At 41.2% G+C, this 11,880-nt stretch overlaps 3 protein-coding genes across 5 annotated transcripts; 2 read left to right on the top strand and 1 right to left on the bottom strand.

Moving 5' to 3' along the window:
• Positions 1 to 1,207: 1,207 nt before the first annotated feature.
• LOC145938871 (uncharacterized) lies at positions 1,208 to 3,964 on the top strand. Its single transcript, XM_083042709.1, has one exon. The coding sequence runs from the start codon at positions 1,208 to 1,210 to the stop codon at positions 3,962 to 3,964; it is 2,757 nt and encodes a 918-aa protein (XP_082898835.1).
• Positions 3,965 to 4,428: 464 nt separating this feature from the next.
• LOC145937965 (uncharacterized) lies at positions 4,429 to 6,878 on the top strand. 3 transcript variants are annotated; one of them, XM_083041309.1, is made up of 6 exons: positions 4,429 to 4,744; positions 5,322 to 5,454; positions 5,538 to 5,743; positions 5,875 to 6,061; positions 6,144 to 6,313; positions 6,556 to 6,875. In XM_083041309.1, the coding sequence occupies exons 3-6, from the start codon at positions 5,629 to 5,631 to the stop codon at positions 6,783 to 6,785; spliced, it is 702 nt and encodes a 233-aa protein (XP_082897435.1). In that variant the 5' UTR covers positions 4,429 to 4,744; positions 5,322 to 5,454; positions 5,538 to 5,628; the 3' UTR covers positions 6,786 to 6,875. The 3 variants fall into 3 exon arrangements, with proteins under 3 accessions (XP_082897435.1, XP_082897446.1, XP_082897439.1); XM_083041320.1 differs by having other exon boundaries at positions 5,322 to 5,743; positions 5,865 to 6,061; positions 6,556 to 6,878; XM_083041313.1 differs by having other exon boundaries at positions 5,322 to 5,743.
• A 2,594-nt stretch (positions 6,879 to 9,472) lies between these two features.
• On the bottom strand, positions 9,473 to 10,212 carry LOC145938873 (uncharacterized). Its single transcript, XM_083042724.1, has 2 exons — positions 10,136 to 10,212; positions 9,473 to 10,028 (listed from the first exon to the last, which is right to left on the bottom strand). Exons 1-2 carry the CDS (start codon positions 10,210 to 10,212, stop codon positions 9,473 to 9,475), a joined length of 633 nt encoding a protein of 210 aa, XP_082898850.1.
• Positions 10,213 to 11,880: the final 1,668 nt, after the last annotated feature.

Raw genomic sequence — 11,880 nt, forward strand, 5'->3', positions numbered from 1 at the left:
CGAGATCTTTAAAATCTTGTCTGTGAGCAGAGAATCGATGGAAAGGAAAACAACAATTGAATCTGCCTTTCGAGCGTGCAGAGATGTCTTCAGGGAGGTTGCTGTCACCCTGGTTAACCTGCTTAGTGACAGAGCTTCTAAACCACATACTGATGCAAAAAATTTAAAAAGAGTCGTCGAGGATGTACTGACTGATCTTACGGACCGCAATATTATTTCAAGTCCTAATGATGCGAACTTTGTCTCAAATAAAAGGCGCTCTTACGCTGAAACCATCTGTTCTGCAGAATCAACAGTCTGAGTCCCTCGCGGTCCAACGGTAGAGCTAACTAATTATAAGACTACTAGCTTTCTAGTGATGCCGAATGAGGAAAATGTATCTAAGTACACTTCATCTGCTCAGACTAGAGATGCTCTGTATAAGGCATTAAAGCCTGCAGAATGCGATTTACGAGTTGAGAAAATCACATTTGCTCGCAATAACGGTGTTAAAGTAACTGCTCGAGCACCTGACATCGACAAAATTAAAGCATGTGCAAGGCTAGCGGAAACAGGTCTAAAGATTAGTGAAGACATTAAATTATTACCAAGGTTAATAATTCATGGAATACCTGCTGACATGGGCCCTGAGAACATAAAGAGAGATCTTATGGCACAAAATTTAAATGGCTTCCACAAAGATGATGAAGGTTATTTACATCTATCCTTTGAAGCAAAATAGGAGTACGACCAGTTGTGTGATAAAGGTCTCGCCGGCGGTTCGCAGAACTCTCTTTAATCGCGGCCGTATCTTTTTACATTTCTCGGCATGTAACTTCGCTGATCATGTTCGAGTACTACAATGTTTTAGATGTCTTGCCTTTGGACATCTTGCGAGGGACTGCAAAGCTACGCCTTCGTGCGGCCACTGCTCTGAGCCACATGAGTCCAAAGATTGTGAGAAAAAAGAACAGCCACCAAAATGTTGTAATTGTCGAGGGCAGAACGGTGCAACCACATCAGATACTGCGCATTCAGCACTGGACGCAACCAAATGTCCAATTCTTGGCAAGAAAATCAAGGACAAGATTGCCAACACCAACTATGGCTAATTCTGACATCACAGCGGAGGATCTAAGAATATGTCACGTCAACTGTCAGTCTCTACTGGCACATTTTGATGAGTTTTGTGACTTTTTTTAGTAATTCTGGCTATCACATCATTTGCATGTCGGAGACGTGGCTGAGATCCAGTGTGCACGATCAAATGGCTCATCTGCCGGGTTACACGTTGTTCAGATGTGATAGACAGGGTAGAGTTGGGGGTGGTGTAGGTCTTTACATAATAGACACTCTAGATGCCACTGTTCTAAGGCATTCAGAAAGCTCAGGTGAGAGTGAACCGGAATACATCATCATTGAGGGGCGTCTGCAGGGCTCCGCTCGCATACTCTTGGCTACTATATACCGGCCGCCGAATGTTGGTCGTCTTCAGGATTTCTTCGACCTCTTTATGGAACTTCAGGCCAACTATATGCACGCTGTAATAATGGGTGACTTTAATGCTGACATGAACGTGAATACTTATGATAGCCAGCAAATCAACTCCTTCGTTTCCTCGTCCAGTTTTTTTCTGGTACCTTACCAGCCCACCCATAATTTGCAGCACTCCAGTACATTAATCGACCTCTGTATTGTGGATGATTCGGCCAAGGTAAAGAGCTACGGTCAGAGGGACGTCTCTTTCTTGTCGGCTCACGATCTCATACACATCACCTACAACATCAAATTACAAAGACGCGTCAGCAGATTAGTGACTTGCAGGGATTTCAGGTACTTCAACGAAGAACTCTTTCGCCAGGACATCTTGAACGTGGATTGGTCCGATCTCTTTGCCTCTAATAACATCAATGAAAAAATCGAGATCTTTAACTCTCAACTGCTGCAATACTATGACAGGCATGCATTACAGAAGAAAATTCGTTATCAACATCTACCTGCACCGTGGCTTACCAGTGAGATAAGGAATGTCATGAGGGCTAGAGATCTTGCTAGAAGAGTTTGGAGAAGAAGTAGAAACGACACGCATTACAACACTTACAAAACAAAGCGCAATGCAGCTCAGAGCCTGATACGATCGGCTAAAAGTGCTTACCACCTGGAGATTTTTAGTAATGCGAGAGATGCTGCGACTGTCTGGAGCAAGCTCAGACACCTCGGACTTGTCAAATCCAAAGCCAACACTCAGAAACTAGCTTGCAACATAGATGAACTCAATATGTTTTTCACTACCATGCCTGATGGTCCTGCTGACGACGACTTTTCGGATGAGAGTGCATCTGATTGTGAGCTACACGACACTCAGGTGAGTGACTTTGATGACAGCAAACTATACTGGGGTCATGTTTCAGCGTTGGCCATTCGAAGGGCCCTACATAAAGCAGGGTCAAACGCTACAGGCAATGACGGAGTGTCACCAGCTCTTATCAAGACTGCGCTGCCATGCATCATGCCTGTTTTGGAGCATCTATTTAACTTTTCGCTCATGCACGGAATCATCCCGGAATCGTGGAAGACAGCCATCGTCTGTCCGATTCCCAAGATCAAAAACCCAAAGGAGGTGCAGCACTATAGACCGATCTCGATTCTACCAGCCTTGTCTAAAGCGCTGGAGAGAGTCGCCCACGAGCAACTGTGTCAATATCTTACGGATCGAGATCTTTTAAATCTTTTAAATCCTTGCCAGTTCGCCTACCGTGAGCACCATTCAACGCAGACGTGCCTCATCAGGATGCTGGATGAAGCTAGGCAGGTCGCCGATAATAGAATGGTCACTATCTCGGTCTTTTTCGATCTCTCAAAGGCCTTTGATCGTGTACAACACCTCACTCTTATCAACAAGCTGAGAGGTTTTAATTTCTCACAGGGCGTGCTAACCTGGATCTACACATATCTTACTGGGAGATCCCAGGTGGTACGAGAAAATGGAAGTGGGCGAATGTCTTCAAGGATGACTACACTAATGGGCGTTCCTCAGGGCTCAGTGCTGGGTCCATTGTTGTTCTCATTATACCTGATTGATCTTGGGGGAGTCTTGAGATATTGTCACTACAGCATCTATGCCGATGACGTGCAAATTTATTACCATTGCAAACCTGCGGACCTGGAGACAGGAATACGAAGAGTTAATGAAGATGTCGATGCCATTCTCGAGTGGGCGGTCTCTAATAAGCTGCTTCTGAATGCTGGCAAAACACAGTCTATTATAATGGGAACTTCGAGATACATCAATGCGATAGACCTTGCTGCAACTCCGCGCATCACGGTTGCTGATGCAACAATAGAGTATTCAACTCACATTAAATATCTGGGTGTGTGGATCTCGAATAATTTGTCCTGGGATCGTCAGGTCATCAATACAGTAGGCAAGGTGCGCTCTACGTTATACAGACTTAAGCTGTGTTCGCACTTATTACCTGAGGCTCTAAAAACTAGACTTGTCGAATCACTAGTCTTCCCGCACATTGATTATTGCAATGCGGCCCTCACAAACATCACTGCGGAACTCGATCTTAAGTTATATCGCGCGGTAAATGCCTGCATCAGATTTATTTTCCGTATTCGTGCGGATGTCAGCATCACACCCTATTATGCTAGACTCCGTTGGCTCAAGATCGGAAGCAGAAGGGACTATCAGGTGCTATGCCTGCTATTTAGTATCCTGAGACACCAACAACCAAAACTCATTTACGAGCAACTCAAATGCAGACCTGCGACCACAAGTAGAGCTACAATGACAGCCGACGACCTGCTCTTGGTACCTCACAGTCGAACTGAATTCTACAAACGTTCCTTCAGACTGAGTGCGGCCAGGCTATGGAACAACCTCCCAAATCGGCTACGGGTTCTTGTAACTAGCGGCAAATTTAAACATGAGCTTAACGAATACCTATTAGGAATTCCTGCGGGTCAAAACCTGTCGTAATCGACATTTTGGTCTCTCTCTCTCTCTCTCTCTCTCTCTCTCTCTCTCTCTCTCTCTCTCTCTCTCTCTCTCTCTCTCTCTCTCTCTCTCTCTCTCTCTCTCTCTCTCTCTCTCTCTCTCTCTCTCTCTCTCTCTCTCTCTCTCTCTCTCTCTCTCTCTCTCTCTCTCTCTCTCTCTCTCTCTCTCTCTCTCTCTCTCTCTCTCTCTCTCCTCGCTGCGACACCTCTCTCTCTCTCCTCGCTGCGACACCTCTCTCTCTCTCCTCGCTGCGACACCTCTCTTGCGGTCCCTAGTCACCTCTAAGCGCTACCTCTCTCATGGTCCCTAGCCTCGCAGTCCCTAGCCTCGCGATCCCTAACCTCTCGGTCCCTAGCCTCTCGGTCCCTAGCCTCGCGATCCCTAGCCTCTCGGTCCCTAGCCTCGCGATCCCTAGCCTCTCAGTCTCTAGCATGGACGTAAGGGTGCCGTCCCATTAAGCACGGATCGGAATGACGGATCGGATTCTGCTAGAGAATTCTAGTAAATTCTTGTTCCTGCTGTTCCTTCCGATCGGAACGCGTATATTTCCTCAATTCCGGACGGATCGGGCATGTGTTTCTGACCGCCGCAAGTATTAAAACGCCGTTGTATTGGAAAAACATCATCAGAGTGTGTTTTGTTTTATTCCGAATTGTCACAATCTACATGGTGTGCGTGCTGTGCATCTCAACAAGAATTTCGCATGTAACAACAAGCTGAAATTCTATCGAGATGAGTACCAACAATCATCAAAAAGGACCGGTAATAATAATAAGAATATATAAGATATTAAATAGACATTGTTATTATATTCATTAATTATTATTATTCAGAACATATCACAGAATTATGTTTGCGTATTAATATAGGTTATATGATTATAGTTTTGTTTGTTTATCAAAGAATACCTGAAATTACACCTTTATTGAAAAAATGTATGTGGAAAACCACGTCGACAAACTATATAGTGTAGCCATACTTTTTTCTATATTATTATTGAACTTATTTGAACACATATGTCGATTTTGTTTACAATGTGGTTTCACCACATCATTTTTCATATGGTTTTTATCGCATGGTTTTCAGCACATGGATTTTTCAATACGGACAACATATCAGGGGCTCGATTCTTGAATTCATTTGTAAGAGAAACGTATACGCAAATTCGGCCCTTACAGAAAAGTTGCAAGTTTATTGGCTATTGCATGCCTTTTAGCTAATCAACTTGCAACTTTTTTGTAAAAGCCGAATTTGGGCATACGTTTCTCTTGTGAATGAATTCAAGAATCGAGTCCCAAATATTTTGCGGTTCATGTTACATATGTGTTCATATTTGCAGGCTGTAAAATGCGGTTATTGTGGGTGGATAATGTTCGGATCCTGTGCGCAGATTGTAGCCCATGACTGCTTCAAAAACTACGACGAATGTATCCATGTTATCGTTGTCGACGAGAAGGGGCGTGCTACAATGAGTAATTTTATTTGCAAGCAAATATTTTTCAACATTTGTCTGCAAATATTAAATAACATATTCAACTAATTTATATATAAACAGGAGTGAAGGAAGTAGAAGAAAGTACGCTGAGAGACGCACCACTATCACAGAATAGCAATGAGTCTACTCCGTACTCGGCAGACATCACGAGATGCTAATTGATGCCATAGAGCAGAGACCAGGTCTATGGAATCAAAAGTTGCCAGTTCAAAGGCGAAGCCCCTGTATACGAGGAGAACTGTGGGATGAAGTTTTTAATAATCTTGGTAATATATGATCATTTTACTTCGTTTTATGTATTCTTGAATGTATATTAATCTGCACTTGCAAGTGGACTAATGTACGTTCGTATTCATATAAACGAGCTGAATTCGTAATTTGAACTAGGGATTTTCAGGTTTTAAGGATATAACGTGGATGAAATCTCGATGGACGTACCTGAGGGACTGCTATTCAAAAGCTCGCAAAAAAATGAAAGGTTACGTACGCAGCGGATCGGGTGCGGAAGCGGGGCATCCGCAGAAAAGTACATTCCGCTTCTATTCAAGAATGCAATTTCTAGACGAGGCTGCACAAGAAACCCCGTACGTAACAAAACTTGTTTATATATAGGCTTTAGAATATGAAAAATGTACATTTTTCTTACATATTATTGTTCAATTGTAGTACAACGAACTCTCTATCACGGAACATATGTAATAATGAAGATAGTGCACTGAGCCTGAACAATTCGGAATTACAGGAACGTAATGTGTCTTCTCCAAGAAGTTGTAGCACGCCAGACATTCCTGAAGGAGCAGGAAGTTCAGACGATTGCAGACCCCCCAAAAAAAAGGGTGAGCCAATTTTGAATAATTGATAATCGACACATAGATTTTCATAATTAATTGATAATCTTCATACTTTTCATAACACTTAATAAATTGTTATATTGTGCTGATTCTGCATAAAAATTTGTCGCACTTTTGTAATAGTCTGAAATTGATCTTTTTATTGTGAATATTCTTATATTTATACCATTTTTTTTAGTATAAAAATGTAGGAAAATTCATTACTTTAAATGTATTTTGTGTTACAGCAAGACAGTCTGACCCCGATGTGCAGGCACTGCATAATAACATATTACAGCAGTTACTTGGCGAAAATGCGCCAAAGAAGGATGCAGTGGACAGTTTCCTGGAGCAGATGGGAGATATCCTGCGTAGGTTGAGCTATCTCCGAAGAAGGCAAATACAAGTAGAGTTGCTGAATCTCGTTCACAGGGCAGAAGACGAAGAATTAGCGGAGGCGGAACTTCAAAGACGATAAATATTTTGTATTATTATCATTACCTTCATTTTATCAATACTTATTATTATTATTAATTATTATACTTACATTACATAATAAAAAAATAAAACATTTATTTCTATAACATAAAAAACATTTATTTCTATTTCAATAACACCTGATGTAATTCATATTTATATTTGGGTCTGAAAGAAATTAATATTTTGTTGTTACATTACATACATTTGTATGTAAAGTTCATTGAAGTGTACAATCTTCTTATATTTATTAATAATTTTTAGAAAAAAAGTAGGGTTTCTTTATTGTCTTATAATACATAATAGAAATTTAATACTCATTGTTTAGAGCTTTTTTCCACTGCCAATCAAGTGGGTTCGAAGTTTCAAAATACGTAGCAAAGAAATCTCTAATTCGTATAGCCTCAACGTTCCTTCGCGCACTGTAATTACGTACATTTTCAATTCCAGTCGAAGTTACATTTCGCTCATTGCCACTTAAAACAGAATAAGTTCTTTCCGTTGGCTCCAATTGAAGTTCACGTTTCATTAAAAAATTATGTACAACCGTTGCAGCTTGAACGGCTATTTTAGCCGTTGAAACGTGAGCGATAATTGGCCGACGAAAAATTCGCCACCTTGCCGCTAGTATCCCAAATGAACATTCTACAGTTCTTCGCGCCCGACTTAATCTATAATTAAAGATTTTTTTTGTAACAGTTAAGTTCCCACTTTGAGGGTATGGTCGCATCATATAAGATGTTAGTGGAAATGCTTCGTCCCCTATTAGGACATATGGAAATTTGAATCCGCTACTATCCAAATGCCTGTCCGGAGGCAGTTGAAGTGAATTCGTATGCAATAGACGAGCAAGGTCACTACTAGCAAACACACCGGCATCGCTACGCCTCCCTTCCGCTCCGATGTCCACGATGCTAAAGCAACAATTCGCATCACTCACGGCAAGTAGGTTGATGCTGTGGTTGCTTTTGTAATTGTAGTAGGACGAGCCACTATTCGGTGGTGCCTACAATTAACAAAAATACAATAATGTTAGATTTATTAAAAAATGTACAAAAAATGGTTGTATTAGATATGTACCTGAACGATAATGTGCTTCCCATCTATAGATCTAATGCAGTTTGGAAATTGACAGATTTCCTGAAATTTGTCAGCAACCTGTTGCCAATTTTCAACGGTGGGTTGCAGAAAAACTTTATCCTTCAAAACCTCCCACAATGCAGTACAAGTCTCCTTTACAATTTTGGATGCTGTATTGGATGCAATACGAAATGCATACGAATGAGATGCTAAACTGTCACCGGATGCTAACCAGCGCAAAGTCAGCTGCAATCTTGTACGAGGTGATATTGGGATTCGACAAACTTCTTTTTTCTGAATTAGTGGTCCAACTAACGTTAGCAGTTCTCAAAATATTTTCGGAGTCATTCTGAAGTAATTGAAGAACTTTTCACGATCGGTTATTTGCATCTCAACGACTAAATTGTCACTTGCACCTTGTAAATGCCTCATTTGGTGCGTGAACATTGGCTGTACCCAGAATTTCCGTTTCTTTCTAGTATTTTCCTGCTTTTGCAATAAAACGATGTAACCTAAATACAGCTTTCGCATTCTCTCGAACACCGATACAGCATGCCAAGTTGGCAAATTGTTCGCCGTTCGCAGTATTTTTAACATAACTAGTAAGACTGTTTTTTCATCCATCGTTATATGTGTTTCAAGATGTTATTTTCACACACGTTAAAGTTAAAACCGAAAGTATTATTTACGTTTTTTTTCATACTTTCTCTCTCATCTCATCACGCATGTCAGTTCCGTTCCGTAATAATTTTCTCTACCAGTCCCACTGAGCAAAAACGGAACGGAATCCTGGTTACAAAGTATATTTCACTCTTAAATTCAATATTTCAGAATACTTATAACAATATTATCGGCAAGATAATTGCATAAATTATGTGTGTTATTGCTTTAATCGCATCAAAATAATGAAATATCGACGATTCAAGCACATTTACTTGCGACCGATGCGACATTCCGTTCCGTTTTTGCTCAGTGGGACTGGTAGAGAAAATTATTACGGAACGGAACTGGGAACGGATCGCTCAACTCTAGTAAGAAATCCGATCCGTCATTCCGATCCGTGCTTAATGGGACGGCACCCTAAGAATACCTGGACGGAACGCAATACTGCGGGGGTGAAGCACAAAGGGTAAAGGGAATGAAATGTCTATTGAGACGGATACGAGGCATCTAAGATGGCGGCGGCGGATAATTTCACGGAATGTTATCGTTGTGAATGTGTATAAATGTCTCAACACAGATGTCTATACAAATCTGAGTGTCTCGATTAACGTCGTGCAACGTGAAAATAGACGCTAAATCTGAGGCATCTAAAATGGACGCAACCATAGACCTCTCACCCCTCAGGAACTACTCCCCGCGTCTAAAAGGGTACTTTACGTTCCGTCCAGGTATTCTTACGTCCATGGTCTCTAGCGTCACGTTCCCCCTTCCCCGCATGACGTCATCCCCCGCAAGGACCGTGCAACGAGCTACGTATGAGAGCTGGGACTGCTTACGGGGAGAAAGATGGAGAATGGAAATGCATGCAAAGAAATTACATCATAATTTAGACTTAAAAACTCTTTATTCTTCTTTTAAATATTTTTTTTTCTTACATATTATGGACTAAAAAACTAAAGTTGCCAGCTCGCAATCGATGAGCTGATGCTTGTTGAAGGCGTCGCTAGCGCGTATTACATTTGATACTTCTTTAGGATTCGTTACATTGGACGCGATATTTGAAAATTGCGTAAACTTGATATCGACTGTATTGGTAATTTTAACCAATCGGTCAAAAGTTACATCAATGCATGGATCGAGATCGAACATACGGTGTAACGTCGATTCGATCATCATCATGCATACATTTGAAGATTCAAGACTTATTAACTTGGCGTCGTTAATCGTACGAACTCGCACTGTTAACGGTCCAACGCTTATAAAACTGTAGGCATCTTTAGAATCGTTTCGAAGCGGATTCTGAATATTGTGACGTTGCTCGTAGAGTCCCTTCCACGCTTCGAGAGATAGTATCAGTTCCTTTCCTCGATGATCTCCTATGGCGATTTCCACGTAACTCGGTGGATCCACTTTGATACCAATTTCGAGGAATTTAAATTCCGTAGCTGTCAATGCATATCGTCTACCTAGTATACGAACTGCACGAGGCTCCAACGAAATGCTGTAAAAATGAAATTAGTTTGAAAAATAATACAATTTGTAAAAATATAAAGACAAAAATAGAAAAATAGAAAAAGTTAAACTTACTTGTCGCATTTGTTCTCAAACGATGGAGTTTCATTACAATTCGGTATGTAATTATTCGCATATCTGCCGGAGCCGCTGCTTCTTTCAGCGTAGAACATATTTCCAGATTTTAAAGTGAAACCACCAGCACGAACGGTTAACGCTACACTGATCGTATAAAGAAATTAATCGAGTGTTGTACATGACGCTTATTTTTAAAAGTAGTGGGGTAAATGTGGTGGGAGATTCTAGAATACTATTGGCGCTATGAAATTTAGGAGAAGGGAAAACGGCGCTCGGATAAAAAGAATTCTTAGAAACGATTCGTGAGGAAAGGATTGGGGAAGGGGAATAAGAGATAAAACACATTAATGTTTAAATATTTTATTTTTCCAAATCTTGCAATTCTTTCTGGCGTTGCGACCACCAGTTAAATATTTTGAATACATTTTGTAATGCGCAATTCTTAACATGTTTTCCACATCGCATAGTGTTTTTAACATCTAGATTATTTAGAGACTCGATATCGTCGTAATCAGCATCCAAGGTCTCAATAATGAAACCGTTTCCCGCATCATCCAATATATCAGCTAACCATTCTCGCTTTTCAAGTCCTTTTACATATACCAGAATGGATTCTTCTTCTTCTTCATGTGGTCCACCAACGATAGCTGTTGTAATCAAACGCTGAGCCATGCTATATGGAACGTTTCCATCTATCCATTGTAATCCATGATGATTTCGAGTCAACCATGAGGCTTGGTGTCTCTCAGATTTTATGAGCACACCCCATGGTACAGGACATGCGAAAAAATAATGTGACAAAATAAATCCTCTTCTCAGGATTGCCGCTTCCTTTACAATGAATTGTTTATTGAGGATAAACCCCTGTAGATCCACAAACGTTGGTACGGACATGACGAGATCTCTCTCTTCGATGTATCAGTTAAAAAGAAGAATGACAACTATCTCATAACACTTTGATTTATATTCTGCTGTGCTTCCCCCTCTCTAAATTGTTGGTGCGTTTAGGTGATTTTGCGCACAACGTTGGTCAACGGGTTGTACTGGATCACGCGATCGTGTATGATGAGACAGTACGCAGTGGTATTCATCGGCACATTCTCCTTACACTCGAATTCCAATCTCACATCCACGGTTGCGCTCTTGACCGACTCGTTTTGTCGAGAACAATCGATGATCACGAACGGACCGTTACGTAGAAACATTGAGATGGTGAGACTCGGCTCGAGATACTCGTATCCATAATAGTTCTTGCAGAAACGCGCATATGTATCGTACAGAATCGACCATCTGTTTTTATCGAAATCCAGATTCATATCGTCGTACGGATAACATTCTGAGTTCAGATAGAGTTTCACATTGGTCATCTTGCAATCGTCGAATCGACTCATATCCTCAGACATGATGTTTTTCCGACCTGTCTGCAGAGCGAAGATAACATATCGTGGCTTCTCCAGCTGAGTCGCTGTCTTAATGGCCCATGAATGCTTGATTGTACGCTGCAATAGCGGATACTCATACAGATCCCACGAACGAAAACCCATGCTGAGGTAATGTCCGCTTTCCAGAGCGCGCAGCATCGACAGCTTCTTAATCTCGCTCAACAACACATGTGGCATTCGCCATTGTATCTTGAATATGTTGATCACAGGCTCCAGCGTCGAATCTCCAACCAGACAATTGTTGTCGTTGCGCGATCGTATTAAGATTAACTCGTGACGAGCGTTAATCACCACTCGTCTGTAATCCTCGCAAAATCCCAA

Source organism: Prenolepis imparis, unplaced genomic scaffold, assembly GCF_030444845.1.
Source record: "Prenolepis imparis isolate NDT839.2.m4 unplaced genomic scaffold, iyPreImpa1.0 SCAF_1, whole genome shotgun sequence".
Classification (NCBI taxonomy): domain Eukaryota; kingdom Metazoa; phylum Arthropoda; class Insecta; order Hymenoptera; family Formicidae; genus Prenolepis; species Prenolepis imparis.